Source organism: Ictalurus furcatus, chromosome 2, assembly GCF_023375685.1.
Source record: "Ictalurus furcatus strain D&B chromosome 2, Billie_1.0, whole genome shotgun sequence".
NCBI classification, from domain to species: Eukaryota; Metazoa; Chordata; class Actinopteri; order Siluriformes; family Ictaluridae; genus Ictalurus; species Ictalurus furcatus.
This window is the reverse complement of record NC_071256.1, coordinates 11015730-11043229: the sequence shown is the minus strand read 5'-3', so window position 1 is coordinate 11043229 and position 27500 is coordinate 11015730. Positions and strand designations below refer to the sequence as shown.

The following is a 27500-nucleotide window of genomic DNA, read 5'->3' as shown; positions in this document are numbered from 1 at the left end:
GTCTGGTTAATGAAGGACTTTTGCCTTTTCAGTATGACAACATGCTGCCTTTAAAATTTTTCTTTTTTTTTTTTTCTTCAGAATCACAGCTGAAACACCATTATTTCCTACGTGGGGGGGGGAAAAACCCCAGGTTTGTTGTAATGTGTTTATTTTCCATAAGAAATGGTTAGTACTGGTGACATTATGACATTTTGTGCATCAGTGCAGAAGGAACCTCAGAGATACATTTACCTTGCCTTCATCCATTGGGTTATCACTTATGTGGACGACAGGACCAGGGTGGGCCTTGGAGGACCTAAAACAGAGACGAGCAAAGTAAAAAAAGCTGTATTGCAAAAACCTGAATAAACAGCTTTGAAAGCTGTATTTACATCACATGTGACCTATTCACTATATAATATAATAATGATTTATAATTATAATAATCAATAATGGGATTATTTTTTTTTAATCGTTGTGTATTTACGAAGTTTTAATGATTAAACTAATTAATCATTGATAAGAAATACATTACGCATACATGTTAGGGACAACACTTTGAAGGGAAAAAATGAGGTAGGAGGAGTCATTAATCAGCATCATGGTAAACACACATAGCCACTTTGTTTGCACAGGACTGTCCTCATGTCCTCCTGTGACACTTAAATCAATTTCTCACTCGTTATTTTCTCTTTATGTAACACAAGACCTTGTGAAAGCGTGCATGACGAGACACACACCCCCACGCTTCCCTCTGTTCTAGCGGCAGTAGCTGTTTGCAATCGCAGCAGGTACATGCCGTAGTCAGGCGTACCGAATCAGTCAAGGGCACAAGTCCGAAAGCTTTAGTCTGATAACTTATTTTTTTTTCTCCATTTCTCTTTTCCCCCTGGCTGCTTGTCTTATCGGGATGAACTGATTGACAGGCGGCGCTGGAGAGGAAAAAGGTCTGTCAGATACGAGACATTTTTCAATCTCTTCGTACTTTCGGGAGGAACTCGGTGCGGTGGATTGAGACGCAACTAACGTGGGGAAGCGATAACCAGTTAGCAATAAACTGCCGGGACTTCACTTTTTCAGTAAGCTGAAACACTAGTACGCACTGTAAGTTGGCGCAGTGAAATAAGTCAAGCAACACCGATCTGATCATGCTATTTGTGTCATATTGTCGAAACACTGCCCTGCAAATGACCGATTTGACGTTATTAGTGTTACTCGTTATCGTTAGTGAGTTCGTGAACCTTGGAACTCAAGATCTCTTCCTGCGTCGGTTAGGTTTGAATTCAGAGCTCAACCTTGCAGGAATCCAGGGCCTTGAAACATTGCACTTTTTTTTTAATTTATTTATTTTCCAACAGTAGAAAGCAGAGCTGATTTTAGCTACTGTTCCAGAGTAGATACTTTAACTGGTGGACACGGAACAATTACTGGGCAAAATGCAAGAGTAAGAGAACGGCCGACCCTTTTAACCAGCATTTATAAACTGCATTTACTTAATCTAGGGCTTGTTTTATATCAGAAGCAGTGCAGCACACCAGCAAAGTGCTTTCCTTTTGTTCACAAGTGGCAAAAGTACACCGCTGGTTGAAAGAGTGTAATTAAGTTATACCACTGTTGAATTCTCCGATCTGATTGGTCAGAAGCTGACCGCATAGGTCAGACTGCATAGTTGCGATAGAAAACTCACAGGTTTATATGAATGCATTTGTGCAATCTCTTCACATAACTGGATTAAAAAAAAAAAGTGTGTATTTGCTGATATGGATAAGAAAGAAGACATTCATTTTGGTAAGAAGTCTGGAGTGTGAGCTCTTTGTAACAGTCATAGATAAAGTTGTAACTTTATGACAGTTTTTAGACGTGGGAAAGTGTTCAGAGGACTTTGCAGAAAATCGTTCTGATCTAAAAGTGGAAAAAAGAAAGAAAGAAAGAATGACTAGGAAAGAAAACGCATCGGGATGTTGTTTTATTGGAGAACTTGAACGGTGGAAACAGCATCACACCACAGAGCTGTCGATTACCGTGATTAACAACACACTCCGTACTGTACTTACTGCCGACTTAACATCATTCGAAAAAGGAAATGCAATAAAGAACAATGATGTCATTCTCAGCCTCCTGGTCATAGAAACACGGACAAGGAAGTCATCTTTTGTTCTTTTTGTTCATCAGCAAAGTTCTAACACTCTTCAGGACCCTCAAAATGGACCCTTGGTTAAAAATAAAAGGAAAAAACAAAACGCACTAAAGACATGCTGACGTAGCATTCGTCAGACTCGCAGCAAAAACCAAGGCCGTTTCTGTCAGACAGCGCTGATGCATCTGTGTACATACTTCCACTAGACACAGAATACCCACCACACACACACACACACACACACACAACCACAACACAACTTCCCTTGATGAAAACTGCCAATGAGACAATAAAAATGAAGCAGACAGCAAAAAGTGGTTAAAAAATAAAATAAATAAATCCATTTTTTAGAAGCACGATTGTGTAAATGTCTAAGCTGCATTTCTGGTGTGACCTCTCCTTTAAGGTCACTATGACAGAACATCATAAAGTCATGATCAGCATTGTGTAGAGAAATGTTCACACATACAGTCTTACTCTTCCCGTCGGCCGGCTCGCGTCACTCTTCCCGTCGGTCGGCTCGCCTCACTCTTCCCGTCGGTCCCCTCACCTCACTCTTCAAGTCGGTCCCCTCACCTCACTCTTCAAGTCGGTCCCCTCGCCTCACTCTTCCCGTCGGTTGGCTCGTACACTCGTCCTGTTGGTTGGCTCACCTCGGTCTTCCCGTCGGTCGGCTCGCCACACTCGTCCCGTCAGTCGGCTCGCCTCGCTCTTCCCGTCGGCCGGCTCGCCTCGCTCTTCCCATCGGTCGGCTCGTACACTCGTCCCGTCGGTCGACTCGCCTCACTCTTCCCGTCGGTCGGCTCTCCCCACTCTTCCCGTCGGTCGGCCGCCTCAATAGCAACAACCAATGGGAGTGAAGGCAGTAGAGCGCACGTGGTCCATGATCCACCATACTGCCTGCAAGACGGAATTATTTCGTGGACCCAGACAGCCCGGAGCTTGCACTTTCACCGCACATAGATGCCGCGATGGCAAAGAGCACACACCGCTTCTCGTTCATCTCGTAGGTTCAGCTATGTTCGGCTCTCCCTCCAGAATGTTTCAAAGTGGAATGCTAGTTGCGCCACCCACTTATAAATGTTAATATGGCAACCAGTAGTAGGAACGCCTTCTACTGGCGACTTCATAGTACAGCGTCTGATGACTGTGTGTGTGTGTGTGTGTGTGTGTGTGTGTGTGTGTGTGTGTGTGTGTGTGTGTTTTATTCTGGTGGGATCATGATCCTGTGGGGAAATTAGTATATAACCACTAAGCAAACTCCTGGTGTACAAGTTCAAGATGCAGTGGGACCGAGAGAAATAAGCTGTGTGTGTATGTGAGAGGAAGACAGAGGCGGTGAGACGGGATAGATTAATGGTGTGGATGTTTGCGCTGTGTTCCTGGTTTGGATCCGTCCTAAATTTCGGCAGCTGTACCCTCTGTCTCCCAAACCCCTACTTTAGGAGGAGTGACCAATCTCAGAAAGAAGATCACCATGGCAACAAGAGCAAGATGGGCAGAATGCAGAAGCTCTCTCATTTTCACTCTCACTTGGTTTGCAGTTGTAATAAGCTTCCACAAAATCCAACGCATTGCTCACTTGCAGTTTGCACCTCCTGTCTTAGATCTCTCTCTCGCTCTCTCTCTCTCATCCTCTAAACCAGTGGCTCTCAACCTTTTGTGAGCTCTGGACCCCTAGCATATTCCGAACAATCCACAAGAACCCCCTCACTCTACAACAATTATAGGCTATATATTTAACAGTAATTTCTATATATGTTACTTTATTTTATTCATTGTTAACATTAATAATAATAATAATAATAATAATAATAATAATAATAATAACATTGGACATTTAAAATTGAATCAAAACATTTCAAGATTTTATTATTATTGTTTTACATTTTATCATCGGTGTGACATTTAATTTGACTCTCTGAATTATCTTTTGTTTATTTTATCCGTCAATGCGACACTTGAACTTTTCTACCAGTCAAAGGTTTTTGCAAATAATCATTTCATTTGTAAATAAATTTAAAATAAAATCCGTCAATGAACAGCTCAGCTAGCGTGATATTTCTGAATGCATGTGAATTTTACATTTGATGTGCGTATGATATATTTGAATTATATATATATATATATATATATATATATATATATATATATATATATATATTACAAACTTTCCCACGGAACCCCTGCAATTACGCCACAGACCACTAGGGGGACCCCGGTTGAGAAGCACTGCTCTAAACAGCTCTCCATACATCAAGGCGATCTGCTCATTTTATTTCTGAGAAGGATGTTCATGTTAAGTGTCAATACCGTAGAGATAAGGGGTTAAGACCAAAGCGCATTGCACACCCTCTCATTACCGAGCTGTAGAGGAGAGCATGACCGTCAGCATTGAAGAGGAGAACACAGGCCTGCAAGGATCAACACAGTGTCAACACAATATTGAGATTCATGCCAGAACCATCCTGTTCATTCCCCAGTTTAAGCTGTGGCCCTATGCCATGATACACCTTCTATCACTCTGGCAAAATGCCACAACACCCTGTGTGTCGCTGTGATAACACTATGCCAGTATGCCAACACGGACTGTCATCTGTCATTGTTTTTTTTTTTTTGTAGCATGAGTAGCATGAGAGCGATATCCACATGAGACACCACTGATTCCTCTGACACAACGATCCTTTCTCCATGCTAACGTTTACAGATTTATTCTCATGAGATTCTTAATGTACCATACTTTGGGTATGGTGAGAATATGGTAGCTCTGGATCACTGGCATGATCTCAGCCCTGCATGATTGCATAAGGTTTGGCGCGCAAACAGGTAGGTTATCAGTGGACGCTAATCGGCGTATTCAAAACACAGCCAAAGATCATACTGGGGGTGCGATTTAGCCTGGTAGCAACATCACTGATACGAACAGAAACACAAAACAAAACATATGCGCAGTAATTATCAGGCACAAGTAAATGAAGCATAAAGAAAGTACCATAATGAAAGGCTGAGAGGTTTCAGCGAGGGCCTAGTCGAGCATCGGCGGTGGAATGGTAGGAGTGGTCATCGATAACATGTAACAGTCTATTACTGTTATAACGAGCAGGTATAAAAAGTAATGTTATCTATACGGGGGCGCTGTTAATGTGTCTTTTAGAGTCTGAGAAGGGCAGAAAGAGAAAGAGAAAAAGGAGAAATGCAGAGTAGAGGCAAAAAGGCTGTAAAGCTAGTGATTAGTGGTGCCAAATCCCAGGACAGGGCAATGAAGTCATCCTCATTTGGAGGTTCATATCAGGCCTAATGCATTCTATGAATTAGTCTATAAACCAGAAAACATTTTCTACCTCCAGCAGCAGAAAGCCTGAAGCTTAGTCCAGAGAGAAAACGTGATTAAATAGTCTTGATTGACCTTGTGGGGGTCTGTTTTTTTTAAAGTTTTTTTTAGTTTAGTGTTTGATTTAGGTGTAATGCATTAACAGAACGTCCTCACAAAGGATAGTAAGAAAAAGGTGTGTATGATCGCTAAAACAGACAAAAACCTTGCCTGACATTCCCTTTAGACCAGGGGCATCCGATCTTATCCGGAAAGGGCGGGTGTGGGTGCAGGTTTTCATTCCAACCAAGCAGGAGCCACACCTGATTCCACCTGTTTAATCAGTTTATCTTGGCTTTCAATAGACTCAGGTGTGGCTTCTGCTTGGTTGGAATGAAAACCTGCACCGACACCGGCCCTTTTCCAGATGCGATTTAGACAGTCGCTTTACTACCAACAGCAAAACCTGGAGACAGCATGGCACTGTTCATGGTTGCCAGTCTCGGTGGCTTACATCTTCTATGTGACAGATAATACAACGCAACATGAAGAGCGATCATGACTGTTGTACAACGTACTGATAATCGTAGGGCTGTGTCAGCAGTCGTAAAACAGATGTTCTAGAGAATATTTCAGCTATACTTGAGTTTAATCGCTTTAATTAGAACACAATAGGCTTTATATTACAACAAGGAATATGTTGGTGCTGACTTCATACAAATGACTTCCACGATTTATTTATTTATTTATTTTACCAGCGTATCAGTCACATATAAAGGCTGGTTTGCTAAGACTGCCATGGTGACGTGATCGACTACTCAAACGTCAGATTGGCAAAGTGAACAAAACAATATTTTGTTGAACTATTGGTGGGAAAAGCGTTTTATCGTTGTTTTAGCATTATCGTTGCCTTAGTGACAATGCACCATCGAGGTCTGAATACTGTAGGCTACTTAACATTCCTTGATTATAACAGTCTGGATAAGCAACTAACATGGGCGGCTGTGGTTCAGGTGGTAGAGCGGGACGTCCACTAGGGTTGGCGGTTCGATTCCAGGACCACGTGACTCAAGTGTCCTTGGGCAAGACATTGAACCCCAAGTTGCTCCCGATAAGCTAGCGCCTTGCATGGCAGCTCTGCTACCATTGGTGTGTGAGTGTGTGTGTGTGAATGGGATTATGAGAACCAGTGTAAAGTGCTTTGTAGAACCGCTAGGGTTAAAAAAAAAAAAAAAAAAAAAGCACTATATAAATGCAGACCATTTACCATGATTAAACATTCATTATTGGATATAGACCCTGAGTGAGACACATCGCTCTGATGTCAAGTGCTTCTCCTGGTTGCAAAAAAAACACAGCGGCATCAGAAACTAGTCATTTTTGAGAGCAAGTTGACAAGTGACAAAAACCGAAAAGTGTCCATAAACGCCTCAGTTTTTACCACATACCCACAAGAGCTCTCGGCTGTTCCCAATCGTACTGTACGTAGAGCTCAATACTGAACACGAGAGCAGCTGCGGGTCATATCTGACGTTAGTAGCTGTCGCAACTGGTAAATCCACTAAATAACGTCAATTCATTTCGAACATTCATGGAACAAAGACATTCAGTGGACAGTCAGAATGCTGCTGTTACTCTTGCTGAAGATTTCGCCTTTATAAAGCTATGGTTTCTACTCTCGTTCCTCGTTTGGGCAGCACCTCGGCTTTCAGCATCATGCCGATGTCCTTGATGTTATAATCATACAATATTGCATCACGTATAACAGTTAGTTCCGGTCCACTAAGTTGAGCGGCGTTCCGAGAGTGCTGATATTTCCTATAACAGCACTGGGACGTGTCAGCGCGTGTAGGCTCGGAGCACCTATGGCCTCGTGCATGTGGTGAATCACAGCCGTACTGATAATCGGTTTAACCGCACTCTTATTGGCGTGATACTGTCGAACTGATCGTGCCCACAAACAACAACGCTGCAAGCATCAAAACACTCAGAAGGATCTTCTAGAGTTACACCATTCAGATGTGTTAGTCTATCCAAACAGCGCTCCCTGTCTTTTAACGCTAATCCATAAAAATAAGCGGATAGCATTTTAGCTAATGTCAATTGGATTCCTTAACAAAGTCCTCCATCGATTCTTCCATCAGATTATAATGCTGGCTAAGCAAGCGCAAGGCTACAGGTCTTTTTTCCAACCAGGTTGCGTTAATCTCTTTTTGTTGACATTTTGTTATTTTGTATTGCACCTGCACTATGATTAATTAACAAAGTCAGCTGGTTTTACTCTGAGACACAGCGGTTTTGAATGTATAGGGGTGGGGTTCGTATAAAAAGAATACACTCCATGTACAATGTCCATTCTTCTTTAAACAGTGTTAAAGACGTCCCTTTCCGATCTCTTTAGCTCTCTTTGGCTCAACAAGCTGCTTTCATCTAAATAAATCACTGATAATAACTAAATGCATGCGACTGAAGAAACTGTACCAGAGAAAACTAGAACGTTTGCTGAACGTCTGAACTGCTCTGGTACGAGTCGAGTACTCGGTTCGATCTGGCGGAACATCGCTGGGTCCGACCCCTGTTCTGGATAAATGTGCAATTGTGCCCAAAAGTTTGCACACCCCATGCAGAATCTGCTAAATCTTAATAATGTTAACAAAATAAGAGGGATCATAAAAAATCCCATATTGTTGTTTATTTAGTTCTGTCCTGAAGAAACGATTTCACATAACAGATGTTTACATATAGTCCACAAGACACGATTATAGCTGAATTTATAAAAATGACCCGTTCAAAAGTTGTTCATGAGTCCCTTGTTTGTCCCGAGCAGTTAAACTGCCCACTGTTCTTCAGAAAAATCCTCCAGGTCCTGCACATTCTTTACTTTTCCAGCATCTTCTGCATATTTGACCCTTTTCCAACAGCGACTATATGATGTTGAGATCCATCTTTTCACACTGAGGACAACTGAGGGACTCGTACACAACTATTACAAAAGGTGCAAACATTCACCGATGCTCAAGAACGTAACACGATACATTAGGAGCCAGGGGGATGTAAACTTTTGAACAGGATGATCAGTGTAAATTGTTATTATTAGTATCACTCACAGTTCAATGGCTTTGTTCCACATGATGGTGTATCCTGAGAGGGTGAAGGACTCCACGTTTACAATGTGGATGTTTCCTCGTTCTGTGCCGATGTACAACCACTTACTCTGGAAAGGCAGGTGACAGAACGTTATCCTGAAAAAAACAAAAAAAAAAAAGAAAGAAAACGAGAATCACCACAAAACATTCTACATTCACGAATACACCATATGACTCACACGCTCATGTATGTAAGAAGACGAGACATTTTTACTGAATAGCACATGGCCTTGGGTTTATCCTGAATAAAATGATAATGATAATGAGTCTTTATTAATCACCTATACATATGCACAGTGAAAATCTTTTCTTCACGTATCCCAGCATGTCAGGAAGTTGGGATCAGAGTGCAGGGTCAGCCATGATACAGTGCCCCTGGAGCAGAGAGGTTTAAGGGCCTTGCTCAAGGGCAAGACCCCCCGACCTTCCATTCAGTAACCCAGAGTCTTAACCGCCAAGCCACCACTGCACCCAATAAGCAAATAAGCAATAAGCAATCGATAAGCAAACGAATACGAGCTAGCTTGCTAGCTAGCACTAGCGAACAGAAAGCTACCATACTTCCTCCATCGTCGAGCTCTTCTGCGTCGTCTAAAAGTAAATTCGGATTACAGCAGGGACTCGTTAGATACACTACGTGACATTTTCAAACAGAGCTGCTGTGCTGCCGTGCGACTGTTTACAAAGATGGTGAACATTTTAGGATATGAATGGATATGAATGCGTAGTTTATTTATTTATTTACACACACCAGTCCTCTGCAGAATCATGCATAAATTCATGGACGAGTGAGTTGAGAGACACACCATGCATCACACTCAACACACTTTCTTATATCTGTCAGACTTTCTCTTTCTCTTTCTCTCTCTCTCTCTCTCTCTCTCACACACACACACACACACACAGCAAGCGCAACATTTCACAAAACAACCTACAAGCTGGACTGTTAGAAACTCCCGCATGCTATTTCTCTGATAAGGAGAGTGGGAGAGAGAGCGAGAGAGAGAGAGAGAGAGAGGGGGGGGGGGTGGTTGATGAAGAAACAGGAGATCCTCTGAGAGGTGGCGCAGATCTTCGTCATGTAAGTGAGCGTTCCCCCCTTTGATGAAGTGCTGTAGTCAAGAGCTAAATTTCCCATGAGGACACAAAAAGCAACAGCCTTTCATAAGGGATAATAAAAAAATATATAAATAAATTAAATAAATAAAAAGACAGGCCGCTTCGGTCTACATAATGACACGATTCCGTCTGGACCCATTTTGCAAGAGGATATGGGATCAATAGTGCCACTTCATTTGACAGCAGTAAAGTTAGCGTTCTGTTGGATCACGGCTAACGTGACTCCCCTAGAACAAAGAACTGATCGATTCTTCTGTCTTGTTAGCTTTGAAGGTGTCATAAAGGTGCCATAAGAATCACTACGTCATAAGTCTCGAAGTCTGATGTCTTAGTTTGAGGTGTTTATTTTGCTGCTTTTTTTCATTAGAGGTTGCATCAGAATGGTGGAGCGGTGGGACAGACACACAGCTCGACTTGGCAGTTGACATTGCTGCAAGGTCACGTCGTGGGCGTCGACTCCGGCATGACTAGGCAAGATTTCTCTTTCACTGCTCAACTGCGAACGTTCAGCAACGAACAACAACAACAACAAAAAAAAGATGCCTATTGCCTTCTTTTATTCCTTTATTCCTGCACGCTCAGGCAAACATGATCTCAGTGGAAAATCATCTCTAGACCCTCACACGCATCCGGCGTGCGCGCACACACACACACCAGGCTTGTTGAAGTGGCGCAGGTGTTTGTGCTGCCGCAGTGTGATGTTGAGCTAAAGGAGTGTATTAGCATGGCTTCTGGGTTCCCTGCACTCCTGACATTTGGCTTGCTCTTTACAGAGCTTCTGACCTGCAGAGATGCGCGCACGCACACACACACACACACACACACACACACACACTCGTATCTCCAACAGCCGGAAGCTTAAAAGTCGAAAAAAAAAAAAAAAGACTAATCTCTGGCATTGTGAAGTATTACTTGTCAGCTAGACTCCACTTAAAATCTGCTGGGTTTCATTGTAGCCCCTTAAAGGATGATAAGATGGAGGATTTGTCTCAGAGAAAAAAACCCCCCAGAAAGCTCGATTCCAGGCAGCAGGGGTCTCGGTGAATAGAAGAATAGAAGTGTATACCGGAGAACAGAAGAAAGCATGTCGCTACAACAGGAAGCAAGCAAGCATTGGACTTTTGGGGCAGTCAGGAGGTTAAAACATTGAATGTTAAAGCTTGTAGACAAACCATACCCTGATTAAATTCATAGACACTTATTGTGCATCCATGTGGGGATTAATCACATAAAAAATTTTTTCCATCCTAGTCGGATCAATTCAGGAGGTTTGTGAGCGGCTTGTGATATTACAGCGAACAGATTTGAATGAACATTAAAACCACCTGCCTGATACTGCGTAGGTCCCCCTTGCACCTCCAGAACAGCTCTGACCCGTCGAGGTACGGACTCCACATGACCTCTGAAGGTGTGTTGTGGTATCTGGTACCGAGACGTTAGCAGCAGATCCTTGAAGTCCTGTAAGTTGTGAGGTGGGGCCTCTGTAGATCGGACTCGTTTGTCCAGCGCATCCCAACAGATGCTCGATCGGATCGAGATCTGGGGAATTTCGAGGACAACACAAAGTCAACACCATGAGCTCTCAGAGATGTTCCCCAAACCATTCCTGAACAATTTTTGCAGTGTGGCAGGGAGCGTTATCATGCTGAAAGATGCCACTGGAATTAGGGAATACCGTTGGCATGAAGTGATGTACTTGGTCTGGAGCAATGTTTATGTAGGTGGGACGTGGCAAAGTAACTTCCACATGAATGCCAGGATGCAAGTTTTCCCAGCAGAACATTACGGAGAGCATCACACTGCCTCCACCAGCTTGCCTGTATCCCATAGTGCATCTTGGTGTCACCTCTTCCCCAGGTAAGCGACGCACATGCACCCGGTCATCCACAAGATGTACGTGATTCATCAGACATGATTCATCAGACCACACCACCTTCTTCCACTGCTCCATGGTCCAGTTCTGATGCTCATGTGCCCACTGTACTGTAGGTGCTTTCACTTCACCTGTCAGTGGGTTTAATGTTAATATTTAATTTCAGCTACCTTTTTCCAAGATTATTACTCTTCACACTGTATGAGAAGATTTCAATAAAATCTTGGCAGAATTCGATAACTGACGGTGCGATACCTTCGGTTCTTCCACGCCGGATTATACGATGAAGATCCTAGACGTGCGATTAGAGACAATGACGAGGTTTTGCCATATCGTGTGCACTTTGATCGGAAATCGTTTCACGTCGTCATAACAGTAAATAAACTCGATGAACAGACCGTAGTCCTGTATTTCTTTCTCATACAGCGTCACTTCGTGTCCTGTCGTCACATAACTCCGACGAGACATTATCGAGACATTTCCTCTGTTGCCGCAATCCAACAAACCGCTCTCCTTTTCAATCCCGTATCTTTTGTTTGCGTTTCTCGGCTGCCACTACCGTGTTTGTACAGTAGCTGTCCTGCGAGTAAAACCTTATAGCCGGCTATAGAAAAGATGCAAAGAAAAAATGTCCTGTATCAAAGATCAAATGATTCCATTAAATGACGCTTTCCTTAAATAGTTGGGGTTTTTATTTCGCATTTGAGTCAATGCAGTAACTAACATTTCCTTTAGATTTTCCCCTCGGTACCGAGGCACACTTCAAACCGGTTGATGAGCGCCTGAAGGTGCGATCTTTCTTCTCTTTTTTTATTCGCTGAAAACGTTCCGTCAGAGAAGCGGAACATCTAGAGGTCACGGATGAGCACTTCATGATGACTTGATTGACGGTGCAACAAACTACGGTACGGTCGAAGTTTTCAGTCCACGTCTTATTTTTAGGACATGGATTGTAGTTCGGTTCCTGGACCGAATCAGACACCGATCCTCCAGGCTTCATTTAGAAAACTGCCCCTCAGCGACTACACGGACTAATGATTACATGGTTCTGACTTGATATTCCCTTAGAGACCTTGTGTACTCTTTTCATCCTCACATCGCTCCACTGCTCCCGCCATCTCCCCAGGCGAGGAAAAAAAAAAACTTGAGTAGACACACTTGGCAAATGTCACACACAGGGCACACACATACACGTACACACACACATATGGATGTTGAGATATGGCAGAAACTTGTTCACCCCTAAAAGCTGCTGTTGGCAAGCTGTCAGTCTCTTCAGCAGACGGGACGCTGATGAGAACTGAAGAGTCAGTTCGTTTCGAATTAAATCAACAACTGCACGGAATTGACCGAGACGTTTAACTCTTTATTTCAGATCCTTGGCGAAAGGTGACGAATGGGATGGTTTGTTCTTACAAAAAAAAAAAACCCAACAACAACATGTTGTAAAACATCCCTACTGTGGCGAACGAGTGTTCGTGAACACCCGTAAATGAAGTAGTGAGGTAACTCGGGTGTCTCTGAGCTGGCGTTTGGCTCTTCAGGACTGGAAAAGCCCTCTGAATTGTGAACGGAATATAAGTAGAAGAAATATGACTGAGTGCATACAAAGGCAGATGTTTTTGTAATGTGTGTGTGTGTGTGTGTATATAAAACTGTGCAGTAGAGCATACTAAGCTACAGTTTGCCCTTAGGCTACTCGCATTGTTTATGACAAGCAGTCAGGTCGAGCACAAAGAGAATTTGTCTGTCAACAACAACAGCGACAATTCGCTCAAATAGAAGAGAACGCGAAGATAAACAAAATAAAAAAATTCGCTTCAGGAATTGGATTTTGCTTCATGCTCATACTTATTAAGTAGCGTACCATCTGTTTCTAAAGTGACCAGAAGGCACGAGCGGCTCAACTCACCTCTCCCTGTTGAACTTAAGGGAGTGTAGCACGGCTGGTCTCTTCTGACGCAGGTTCCATAAGTGAATGCTGTCGTCAGCTAAAGCGCTCACTAACGCCCCCTGTGGAGCAAAAAAAAGAGAGACTGAATGAAACGACGGACACCACGAAACATCAGATGACTCCGAGGTCCTCCGGTAACATAAGTAGCCTGCTCACAATAATGGACTCCTGTTGGTTTCCAAGATCCTAAAAGTAGTCGTAGGGGGTGGTAGTGTGTGTGAGAGAGTGAAAAATTAGAGTGCGAAAGCCAGACATGGAGGAGAAAACGAGCGTAGGCATGCGGGACGAGATGAGAGAGAGAGATGCGGGATGAAGATGCAAGCCTTCGAGATGCACCAACCAAGCAGAATAAAACACACACATCAAACATCAGAATACGGTCAAATGCATGAAAAAGGAACTCCTGAACCAGATGCTCCGTGGAACTTTCTGGGAAAACTTCTGTCTAATGTGACTGGATTTTAAAAAAAAAAACAACAACAAAAAAACCCTCCCCAAGCCAAGGCTACAGCTGACAACAACAACCATCCGACACCATACTATTTTATCAGAATGAATTTCGTTTTGGAGTTATTAGATATTTCCAGAAACATCTAAAACTATATACGGTACTTTATCAGTAAATATATAGCAAGGCAGAAATGCGCACCGCTGTTAACTGTGGACAAGACTGAGGAAAAAGTAGGAAAAATACGTCTACATTTTTCTACAGAAAGTCTTTTGGATGGTAACAGGACCTGAATTTACAGCAGACCAAGCTGTCCTCTCCCAGGAGATGATTCACAGGCTATATGTGTAATGTACGTGTATATAAAGCAGCAATGGAAGACCTTATGCCTTCTCTCACAGGCTCTACTTGGTATACTGAGTCACACACACACAGCATGCATAGGAAGAATGTTTCTTGACATGAATGCAATGCGTGCCATGGAAATGCATTAAAAATTGCGAAAGTAACATTTTGTAACTTTTCGCTTTAGCCTAATTAAGGATTGTTCAGTATCCTGATTAGTCACTGCAGTAAACCCAAGTGGATATCATCACGGATCTTCGTTAGTTCACGTCCCTGGTCATATTGTGCATGACAAATCAATATCTATCACGTAAAGTATCTTGCATTGAGTTTCAATATAATTCGCCCATGTCTAAGGATCGCCTGATTTTGGACTATCATGCACAATTTGCCCATACAAGTGGAAAAAAATTATATTATACAATTATATTATATCATCCCGCGACCCTGAAAAGGAGTAAGCGGTAGAAGATGGATGGATGGATGGATGGATGGATGGATATATTATATCATGTTTCACAACATAGCCCGCTTCCATGACTGAAGGCGTTTCCCTTGCATAGGCAACAGCGCCACCTGTATATGCAGGACAAAGTTTTGAAGCCAAAAACGTGCTTGACGCTCTCATTAGTGGCTGGATGCAGTAACAATTTTAACAGCGAATGGAGGACAAGGCAAACTAAGGATTCTTAGATACTGGCATTCATACCAATGAGGCTCGGGTTGTGATTTATCAGTCAATATATGGCACTTCTCGTCAGTTTTAATTCTATATGAAGTTTGCATATTCCTATCAGTCATGAAGAGAAGCGTGTCCATTATGAACAGACGGATCCGCACCTTTTACTTCCCAACTCCGCTGTGCTGGTGGATTTTTACTCTACTCTACTCACCACACACGAACATGACGACAATTTCAGGATTCGGTGGAGCCATCTTAGAGCTGTGAGACATTCTTGAAACCTCTTCCTTTTGGCTACATGGTTCTGCGCTTAGCCAACTTGGCTAGAACACTGCTGTAGCGTGGGGAGGAGCAGTGCCATACTTCATACTGTGTTCTTGCACAAGATGGGCCCAGAAATAGCGCCCAGCTCTGCTTTGACAAAAATAGTGTCATTGCTGGTTGAGCTACTTGAGGGCTCTGCTTATTTTTAAGGAACATGCTGCAGCTCCTTGGGCTTCTTAGGAACTGCTGCGAGTAGTGCATGTTTAATTCCAGCCTTCAGAAAATAACGTATCCAGCCACATTATATCTAATGAATGGCAAAGATGTTGACAAGTATGTCATTTATATCATAGGGCTACTAATCAGCAATACACGGCATAGAAGAACAAGTAAGAGGTCCCTGTAGGCAACAAAGTACTGTTAGTTCCCTGCATAGGGGCACTTAGGAGTACAAGTGGGATCTTCACAACAAATGCAGTGAGCGGATGGATCAGCTGAGCTACTTGGAATAAATTACGGTTCAGGGCATGGCTGCTTGGCATGGAGAAGAGAGCGAGACAAATGGGAGGGAGGGAGGGAGGGAGGGAAGGAGGAAGGCACCGAAGAAACGCACTTACTTCGTTGATGAGGAATTGTAGCTGGATGACGGCTGCTCCGCTCTCATGCTGACAGTAACATTCCACGCCGGGGCGACCGAATCTGTACCAGGGAGAGTTAGGGAATTGACCATGTCAAAGTGTGATTAACCCTGGACAGGGACTGGAATAATCCAGTATTGTTTTAATGTGATGTGGAAAGAATTTTCAAGCATTTCTCATTCCTTAGGAACCTCTGCACCAACGCCCATCTAGAGAGGATCCAGTCTGATGGTGCTTTTACTGTACATGGAACTTCTATGGAATTATTCAGAACTTATGAGTACACCGATGCAAGGCAACTAGAAAACATATAGAAATCCTGCTGAAAAACAAACAAACAAACAATAGAAACCCTCATCGAATTTGTAACGGTTTTAATGGTTATAATGGGGATTGTATTGATTTTAATGGAAATTGTAATGGTCCCTGTGGGTCTCTACTGGTAATTTGTTGGCATGTTATGTCTAGTGGATACCATTAAGGTATGAATACATCCTTAATACATACCTACTATGTAATGGTTAACCACTGATAGTTTGTAATGGTTATGTAATGGAAATTCATAGGATTTCTGGAACCGGGTATAAATTAGTTAATAACTGATGCTTACAATTTAGCTAGCCAGCATGTAGTCATTAGGTCATTTATATGAGCAATATAACAAAAAAAAAAAATCCCAGTGATATTGAAGGGGAAAAAAAAAAACATGAATATTAACATTTTTCTTACAGGAAAGAATAACAAACCAAACAGATTCGTGTCACAAACTCTGTGCTGTCCGAAATGTTCAAGGGATGAATAAGACAACACTGGACATGTGAGATCTTCTCAGAAACGTGGTGAACTCGACCTAATATTATTGCTGCATGTACAAGTATACAAGTACAACACAGTTACTGTTCGAGAGAAAGAGAGAGAGGGGAGAGAGAGAGGAGAGAAAGAGAGAGAGAAAGAGAGACAGGAGAAGGAGAGAAAGAGAGAGACAGAGAGAGATGGGAGAAGAGAGAGAGAGAAAGAAAGAGAGAGAGAGAGAGAAAGAAAGTGTGTGAGAGAGAGAGAGAGAGAGAGAGAGCAAGAGCGAGAAATGAAATGTGCAAAGTGAAGATAGAAGGGTGGAAGGGTTACATGTGAATGAACCAGTGCGGGGGGAAAGAATTAAAGAACCGAAAAACTCTGCCTTTTTTTTCCCCCTGTGTGGGAGAAGACTGAAAGCCTGCACCTTCACTCCATCCAGAGAGGTGGAAAGGTGCCTGGAGTGATGAGAAAACATCCTGAGGTTTCTCACAAACACCCACACACACCTACCAAGACCCATTTATGCCCATACTGGAGGTTGCCTGATAGTCTTCAAGTCATCAGAAAGATCAAGACTGCAGAGTGATGCTCGAAGAGACGGCTCATGAAAGCAGATGAAAATCCATAGAGGAAACCATACAGAAATACATTTTATTTATTTGACAAAGGCGAAGTCAAAGTCCAAGCTGTTTTGAATTCAAATGCAAATGAAATGTGTTAGCATACACATGAGAAAATAACAGATGAAACCTCCTTATTACCCTCTTCATGTCAAAACCGCTAAGATTCCAACAATGGACAGATTGTCCAGAGGTAAAGAAAGAGTTCTGGGGAACGAAGATGAGAAAAGATAAAGAGCTGGGCCACATCTCCTCCTGTTGTTATGGAAAGATACACAACTTAGTTAGTTTTGATGGCTCCGCTTTCGAAATGGTGGGCTACACGAATACGCTGTCTGCTAAAGTGTCCAAGGAGGCGAATAAAAAAATGCATTAAAATCTCTACCAGGTTTAGACAAATAACGAAAACAAAAACAGTCGTCTTATGTTTTTACAAGCAGCTGTAAATGGCGTGGAACGATCTTGACCTCCATTACGGGAGAGGAAAACGTGCAGCAAATGCATTATAAGCGCTATTTTTCCCGCAGTACGCTTCAGAAATCAGGATGTGTGCACGTCTGCATTGAAAACATGTTAGGAACCCAAGGGTTAAAAAAAAAAAAAAAAAAAAAACCATGTTCTAAATAAATAAATAAATAAATAAGTGAAGAGATGAGTAAGAGTCAGAAAGAATCGCCGAAGGGCTGACGAGAGCGGCGATTTTTTCTGGTCTGATGCCAGACACATCCAGTCATATATCACAATGTCGAAGAGAAGATAAAATCCATGCATGCATGCACACACACACACACACACAACACGCACGCACGCACAATAAGCTGAGCTGAGCTATGACGCGATGATTTCTCATACTTACGTGTGTGTGTGTGTGTATTTCTGTATGCACTTTCTCACTCTCTCCCACACACATACACATGTACACACACACACACACGCTGCAGAAACACGCACTGCATACATGCTCTTGGTTATGATTAAGTCATCTAATTCACTCTGCCCATAAAACTCTCTAGAGACATCTTTGATTTATAAGGGGACCAAACAATTAAGCCACAGCTGCATATCGTGTTAATGTAGCTCTAATAAATGCCGTTCACCGTGGGTAAACTCTAAAGCACACACACATATGCGCGCGCGCACACACACACACACACACACACACACTCCCAAACCTGGCATTCTGCAAATACAGACAGTAAGCCGCCTGGTGCTTCAAAGCTCGCAGGGCAGGAAGTCTATTGGAAAATTCTCATGGCTGCGTGAAGTCAACCTGCCTCGAACGTGATTTCTATTTGATCTATCCTCGTAAATGACTTGGAAAAACCGCATAAACCTGCGAAGTAATTCAAAGGTATAGTAAACGAAAGGTTTTGTGCTTATAATTAGCACGCTACTACAACCGACTCTCTGAACGCTCGAATGGATTTCTGTTGTCATGTTACGGAAAACATCAACGGCAACATTTGTACGTTCACGCGCAATATCCGTGCCGTGACAGTCAACACTACGTACTTAGATCAGATAAAAATCCAATCCAATACCAATTGGATTGGATACCCCACCCACCCCCACCCAGACAGTGTCCTCAATCGTTGCTTTTTTCATTTATCTGTGGATCCAGAGATTGTCCTGGGAACATTGGGAACCAAGCTGGTTTATACCCTGGGTGCAATGCCAATACATGGCAAGACAGGGCATCTCTTTGTCTCTCTCGGTCTCTCTCTCTCTCTCATACACACACACTGAGTAACCAGAGCTCAGGACCTTTCACCTCAAACTGCACTCAAATCTACAGTCATATTTTTTTGTAGTTATGCTTAATGACAGCGTGAAACTTTTTTTCTGGAAAAAAAAAAAATCTTGAGTCTTAACTGCACTTGGATCATCTATAAAAATACACGGCATCATCGTTCCACACCATGCTGATACACGGCTTCTTTTGGCTCTAAGACTGACACCTCATTCTCACCCACCCACATCCTAATGTGGATCCTGTTGACAATTCTAGCTGTTCATGTCAGCTTATACTGCGAGATATTGTTGCAACTCCTGTGTTCGGGCATCAGGCTGGCGAGACCATTGAACCTCGTGCCATTAAAAATCCCCCCTTGCTGAGCTGGGTGTGACGGGTTCCTAGAGTGAATCCAGGCCTGGCTGCAGTGGACAGTATTAATGACTCTACACTGTCTAAATTTAGCCCAAGCCATTCACCACACAGCTTTCGAGACTGAGCAGGAAGAATCATGCACCTGTTTTGATATACAGTGGGTTCACACTGTAAACCTATCTATTTTCGCACACTTTATTGTGCACCCACAATTCACAGTGAGACTAAAATCCAAGCCGTGAAGTTCAAGGAACTCTACATAGACCCCCGTAATCAAATTGTGGCGAGACAGATCGAGAGTTGAAAGCGTTTCTAAATAGTGCACCATCATAGTGAAATGCAAGAACCTGGACTCTTCCTAAAGCTGGCTGTCTGGTCAAACTCAGTACTTAGGCTTGAGAGGCTTTGGTCAGAGAGGTGACCAAGAACCCAATGTCCACCCAATGTCAAACAGAGCTTCAGAAAATCTCCTCAGAGACAGGAAAGACAAACATCTTAGAAATATTCTGTCAAATCAAACCTTTACAGTAAAGTGGCTAAACATACTCGAAGCTACTTGAAGGACTCTGAAAGCATGAGGAAAAAGATTCTCTGGTCTGAACGAATGAACCCCAAGCGCTACGTCTGCCAAAACAACAAGTACTTCTCTTCAACTGCTTACCACCATCCGTACCGCGAAGCATGGTGGTGGCAGCATCACGTTAAGGCGGCGCTTATCAGTGGGAGGGATTACAAGACTGAGTCAGAATTCATCTTGGGAAGGATGGATAAAAACCTATATCTGATGTTGTGCATTCTGAGATGCTTTTGCTTGTAAAGAGTGGTTACTTGAATTATTGTAGCTTTCCTGTCACCTCGAACCTCTGTAATCTGGTTTTCCCTGGACGTGCGATTTCAAATCCTGCTGGTGTGCTTTCAGGCCAGTTTCCAGTCTTTAAAAAAAAAAAAAAAAAAAAAAACCTAATGAAGAATCTTTAGCCTGTTACACATGAAAGAATGAGGTATAAGCAAACCATTAAGGTGCTTCAGAAATAATAATAATAATAGTAATAATAATAATAATAATAGTAATAAACTAAATCTGTTACAACCATTAAAAAATTCTAGGTAAAATATAAAATGAATTATTACAGAATCTTCAAATAAAATCCACTGTGTGTTTATAGGAGAGAGAGAAAGGGCGAGAGAGTAACAGTGAGAGTAAGAGTGAGATGGAGAGAGAGAGAGAGAGAGAGAGAGAGTAAAAAGCGATCAATGAGAAAGCAATCAAGAAAGTGAGAGAGACAGGATGGACACAGGAAGTGATATGGAGAGGCACAAGTGAGGGAGCACTAAGCAGTTATGAATAGCAAATCAATAATATTTAAACACATAACATTTAAACACAGTAATGGATGTCCTACAGAGTTGCTCAGTCGTGGAACTGAATTAGCTCGTTAATATCATCCAATACAGCATCTAAATAATCTATTAAAGCTGAAGATCTACTAAAGTTCCAGCGATTTCATTCTTGACTTTTAACGTGGACGATTTAGAAACGTCGAATACGTGTGACATTGCCGAACGCCAGCGATGGGAGTGGATAAAAGTTACGTAAGGCTGAGAACCGAATACGATGTTCTAGGCTATATGCAGAACGGACCCCGTGTAAAATCCTGATAAAAAGAGTTCAGAAATCAGCAGAAAATACACACTTGCATCCTGTAAGAGGACTCGCGTGGACGCTGAGAAAATACTTGTGATTAAGCACAGTTTTTCCTAGAGCATGTACTTATGAAATACATATTCATAAGCTGCAGACTCGTTTTTGAACTCGGGGTAAAGTGAAGTGGGAAGTGGATTATACATGCAGAAGACATGCGGAGAGAGGGGGAGGACAGAGAGAGAGAGAGAGAGAGGACATAGGGATGGATTCGAGGAGGAGGAGGAGGAGGAGGAGAGAAACAGCGTGAGAGTGTGAGAGAGAGAAATTCAGTGTAATAATAAACGAATCAAACAGGATTGTTCTCTATCTAATGAATAATGGATCGCTAACTGCGAGGTAGTGAGTACATTTAGACATGTTAATATTTTACACTCTCCAAATGCCGGAGAATACCCATTATTAGCCAGAGCTCATCCGGAAAGGCTTTCACCAAAAGAGATCATCCCTTCACTTCAACACCAGTTACAATCCCCACACACCCACTATTGCTATAATATTCCACAGCGCACACAACTGTGTAATGCACACACACAAAAGTGTTTTCAGTGCAGCGAGTTATACTTCTACATTCTAAATCTACAGAAACGGCCTTTCTACTGCAACTGCAAATCACAGACTCGATCCCATATCTTACCGGTCTGACCTCAAACAAACACCGATACAACACTAAAAGCAACACTAAAAGCAATTCTCAGGGCCAGGGTGCTGATAAGGTGGCCGTTAATAGGAAGCCCTAGAGAGAGGGAGAGAGAGAGAGAGAGGGAGAGACAGACAGAGAGTGAGAGAGAGAGGGAGAGAGAGACAGAGAGACAGACAGAGAGCGAGAGAGAGAGGGAGAGAGAGAGAGCGAGAGACAGAGAGCGAGAGACAAAGAAAGTGAGAGAGAGAGAGAGCGAGAGACAGAGAGCGAGAGAGAGAGAGAAAAAGAAACTGTAGCATGAGCAATAGAAAAAAATGAAAAGAATGAAAAGATTTGTTTAAAAAATCGCAATAAGAATCAAGTACAAGGATGAAGAAGCCAAATTTATGAGAGGAAAAAATGGGAACGACGAGAAGCTCAGAAGAAAAAAAAAAGAAAGAGGAAAAAAAAGAGAAACATTCGGCATTAAGTGTCTACTTTGGGTTACTGACCTCTTTCTGCTAACATGACAGCAAGTCAAAAGTGTGGGCAGGGAAATGACCCATAATCCTTCTCTCCTCCCTGGGTGGCTGCAAGAATAAAAACAACCCAGTTCTTTTCATTTTTTTCTTTTTCTTCTTCTTTCTCTATGGTGGCGTCTTGACTAGTGGTGTGAGAAACACACGCAAATCAAACAGAATGAATTTGCAAGCGGAAACAAATCTTATAATCCTCATTTACACACAACCGTATAACCGATTTGGTTAAAGCGGCCTTTAACAGATATACTAGGGGAATTATTAGTGCAGTGAAAGGGATGAGAACTTTACATTTATACTTGCTTGTGCAAGTTGAATCTCAAATCGCATGCTTATGTAATCGCTCTAGATCGTTATTAAGCGCCGACACTGACCGGTTTTCCCATTACAGTTAGTGTTCGAACATTAACGTCTCACGTAGCATTTAAACCTACCCAAAAAAAAACAAAAGGTCTGTTTTGAGTACCAGTTTTCTGGATCTCGTGGAAGTCGCTCTATGTTTTTGTTTTTTCATTGTTCGATGTTCCGTTGTTCTATTACAGGGCAAATGGAATAAGCATTACTTCAGACATGGGTGGCTTACAGTATGTGTTTAAATTAGTAACACATCATATAAATGGAGTCCACAATCCTATTGAGAGAACTAAAATTTTATCAAAATAAAAAATAAATAAATAAATAGAGAGAGAGAGAGAGAGAGAGAGAGAGAGAGAGAGATAAAGTTCAGGTAGAGTTTTTGCAAGAGACCCATTTAGATCAGACGGAACACTCTAAATCGGATCGAAACGGATTTAAATACGAATCTCATCATTACATCCTTCTGGTAGAAATAGGGGGAGTGGCTACTGAAATTAAAGCTAAAGTAGGACGCTACATTTTAATCAAAAGACAAAGTGAAGGGGCTCCAGTTACAGTTCTCAGTGTTTATGTCATCCCGTCCCCCTCACCCACATGCAGCAAATTTAAGTTTTATCAAAAAGTCTTTGAAATCGAGAAACGTTACAGGGATGATTTGGCTCTGACGTGCCGTCTAGCGGACACCACTTTTAATCCTCCAGCTGTATTGTATTGTATGTGAACAACACTGCTCGCACGCATACGTACATCCCCCACTGATGAGTCCTGAGTAGGAGTTGGTGAATAGTAGGGGAGAAGACACCCGGGGTGGTGGTTGGAGGGGAAGCTGAACAGATGGAGAGATGGAAATGTATAAACTAGGAAGCAGGTGGAGGTTTAGACGTGGGGTTTTTTCTCGCCCATTTTCTGTGATGCTTTTAGCCTTTTTAAGCATTTCACACACTGCTGAAATGATAAATATCATTCCAGCCTGTCTACGGTTTTCCAATCACAGCTCACTTCTGACGCTGTGTGTGCACCTGCTAGTTTGAGGATTAGCATCGAATGGTGTTAGGTGCAAGTAGCTCAAGAACAACAGAGCGAAACCCATAGGTGTTATTACCAGCCGATTTTTAAACGCGCTACTCTGCGTGCGTCTATGATCTGCATTGTAATCCCATTTTATAACGTTATGAGAAAACACAAGAAAACATTCGACAATCCTGCAGGTTATTGTAAATGCGGTCTTTGCAATATTCGGATGAATCAAAACACTGGGTAGTATCGACAAATCGGATGACTAAACCGAGTAGGAACGAACATCACTAGTCAATACAGGTGAAAGACGATGTGTGGGCACTTTAATAAATGCCGCTCTGCTGAGAATGTTCCCTGAAATGATGATCATTCAAAAGCTAGTGTGAAGCGCGGAAGAGAAAGGCTTCTAGGTCAAAAGTACCAAGGTAAAAAACAAAAAATAAACTCAGTGGTTGGACGATTAAATACAACAAACGCACAAACACACGTTTGTATTAAAGAACATACCACTCATGGCAGTGTGTATGCAGGTACTGTGAGAATACCCATTTTCTGACCTTTATCTAAACTCCTCCTAACCTTATCATACATGCAAATATAGAGCGAAACATATGAGAGAGCAATCACTACCACGCTGCTGGCCTCAGGAGAAACACAGCACGACACTCCTCATTAATACACACATCACGCAGGGTTGGTTTTTCTTTTCTAACCCCAAAAGCGGTCCCCCCCCCCCCAAAAAAAAAAAACCCTACTTTTTCTATGCAGAACCTCACACGCTCACTTCCCTATACATTCCTTCCTCATTCTCTTACCCCTGTACCTGTCATTCCCTCTGTCTCTATTCATCTCTGTGGCTCTCCGTGAGGTGCGTATCAGCCGTGAGTGCCATGCCACGTTCTTCCTGAGGCCGGCAGAGCAGTTGCGATGGCTCTCTCGAATGTTCCGCTCCACATGTGCATGCATGATATGATGCCATGTGATACGGAGTGGTTCAAATGAAGGTCTAAAAATGGCTAATACAATTTTGTGCACAGGACAGGACGTGCCTACAGGCTGACATGAGCAGTATCACATGTAATCGAGCATTTGCATATACGTATGAAGGCTCTGCCATCTCCAAAGACTATATCTTTCCCCTAGAAGATATGGAAATGCAAGTGCAAGTCACTATAGTGTTACATCCAAGCACAGTAAAGACAGGCAAGCTGGAGCGGGATGGCTCGACCAGTAAAGGGCATCGCTACTGGAGGCTGAATATTGAGAAGGAGAATAGGCCCCTTGCCATCGTTCATCGAGGCTCCTCGACTCTTGCCGGCGTGGCTGAGGTCCATCTCCAAGAAGCCGGAGAAGCTGAACAGGTGGCGCTGGAACAGGTCATCGCCTCACTTCTTGCAGGCACAGCAGAGTGGGTCCAGCGCCATCAGTCTGACTCTCTGGTGGATGCAATGCAGCTGGCAGAGGACCACGTCTGCATTTGCAAAAGCCCCATCATCCCTACTTCTGAGTCCCCACCCACGCCAGCTCCACAGAAGAATAAGTCTCAGCGAGCCGGAATAGAAAACAAGTATGAATCTCAATGCATAACCTAGTGTTCTTTTCTCCACTAACTTCTACAGGATTCCACAGTTGATACCACAATTGTTAGCATGAGGCCCAGTTAGGTCTGTTGGTGTTGCAGAGGGTTAGTTAGTTAGTTAAATTTATAAAGCGCTTTACATAGTATGGGGGGGATCTCCTCAACCACCACTAGTGTGTAGCATCCACCTGGATGATGTGACGGCAGCCGTAGTACACCATAACGCCCATCACACACCAGCTATTAGTGGAGAGGAGAGAGTGATGTAGCCAATTCAGAGATGGGGATTATTAGGGGACCAAGATAGAGAAGGGCCAACGGGGGAATTTCACCAGGACACCTGGGTTATTCCCCTACTCTTTCATGATAAGTGTCCTGGATTTTTAACGATCACAGAGAGTAAGGACCTCGGTTTAATGTCTCATCTGAAAGACAGTGCTGTTTCTACAGTACAGTGTCCCTGTCACTATACTGGGGCATGACGACACACTCTGACCACAGGGTGAGCACCCCCTGCAGGCCTCACTAATACCTCTTCCAGCAGCAATCTTAGTTTTCCCCAGGAGGTCTCCCATCCAGGTACTATCCAACCCTGCTTAACATCAGTGGGAAACCAGGTAGATATGGCGCTGGTTAGGATCAACGCACTTCCAGTCTGGTTGTCCTCAAATTCTTGAGGTGATCCTTCTCCAATCCAGACGTGACATACTGAACACTGCTCAGTACATCCACTAATTGAGGCCCCCTTCTAAAGAACTGGCATCTTAACTGATCACGGAACATCATTTTATCACAAACACTATAAGACGAATTAGTGGGAAATACAGAGATCCGAACAAAAGCACACCACCAACAAACCAGTAGAGAAATGTGATTCATAATTTGTGCACAATGATAGCAAAATGGTTGGAGCCTCTATTATTTGTGCTGTGTGGCTTTCCCCTTTTAACTGTAAACAAGTACGCATGGAGGATAATCCAACATCCAGGAATTCTGAAATTCGGTATATCTTGAACCAAAGAGCAAGTACACAACTAATCAATCTTCCTGGAGGCTTTAGCTCCAACAATAACCGTGCCCATCTGACCAGCTAATCATTTCGTTAAGAAGTTTTTGATCAGCTAAAACAGGTGTTTTGGTTGGAGATGAAACCTGCAGGAAGGTAGATCTCAGTTAAGAGGGTTGGTGACCGCTGGCGCAAGTCAAACCATTTCCCTGCGAATTTACAAAAGTATTCACGTGCATATGGCAGTCAGTCATAAATCACAGCTGATTTGCACGTAGTGACGCCCACAGAACACCATAAAAGGCAAAGATCACGAAGCAGAAACCACAAAATGACTATTAAAGGGCAAAAAAAAAAGAGAGAAGAAATTCTCAGAAGCAGAAGTACTTTTGATTCATCTCTATGAGAATTATGAAATGCTATTTATCAGCGGAGTCACAGGCCAAAATATAGAGAGAGTCCTCACTGATGCTGTCTTGGAAAAGTGGGACACTGTGCTCAGACATGAGTTCAATATTTAAAGCAAATATGCTAATCACTGTTGAAATTAAAGCTTGCTACGGTAAATTAAATGGAAGACTGTATTTCTCCTGTTTATGCTAGAAACCTTTCCTTTACAGACGTCAGGCTAGGTCTGGATCAGGAATGTGCTCTAAAGTATTCAGGTATGCAGTACACTATATGGCACTATATTGGTCAATTATCTCTTTTTGAAATGTGCCAGCTTGATAAACAGGGCTATTCTATCACAATTCTATATGTGTGTGGATGTGTTTGTGCTTTATGCAATGATGACGCATGTGCTATGAACATCAGCCAACACCTAGTAGGAGAAGAGTGGGAGTGGGAGAACGCTCAGCAGCGTAGTCCCTAAATCCCTTAGTCGTGTTCTCCTTTTCCCTCATTCTCTCTCTCTCTCTCTGGTCCCAGCCCATAAAGCGTTGTGTGACAGTTTGATTGGAGAGACAAAACACAGCCATTTACTATACTCACAGGGGCGAGAGTGTGAGACGGAGTGAGACACAAGGACATCTTTATATCACATCTCATCTCATCACTGGGGTTGTTCCTCATATATGCACTCAAGTAAAGTGTGTCTGTATGTGAGGTTTATGTGTGTTTATGTTCCGAGTTACATAAAAGAAATACATAATCACAAAAAAGACAATAAGATGGATGAAGAGGGGAGGAAACGGAGGGGCAGCTCTAGACACATACTACTGTCTGCAACAATGCATTAGAAATGCATGACTCTGCA

At 42.7% G+C, this 27500-nt stretch overlaps 1 protein-coding gene across 3 annotated transcripts in view; it reads right to left on the bottom strand.

Annotated features, from left to right (window-relative positions):
- stxbp5a (syntaxin binding protein 5a (tomosyn)) overlaps positions 1–27500 on the bottom strand; it is a 74760-nt gene that overhangs the window by 29563 nt on the left and 17697 nt on the right. For all 3 annotated transcript variants that reach the window (XM_053647522.1, XM_053647513.1, XM_053647530.1), the window contains exons 3-6: positions 15878–15959; positions 13480–13580; positions 8537–8671; positions 235–298 (exon numbers count right to left, since the gene is read on the bottom strand). In XM_053647522.1, the coding sequence (XP_053503497.1) occupies positions 235–298; positions 8537–8671; positions 13480–13580; positions 15878–15959 (382 nt within the window). The remainder of the gene's footprint in view (positions 1–234; positions 299–8536; positions 8672–13479; positions 13581–15877; positions 15960–27500) is intronic.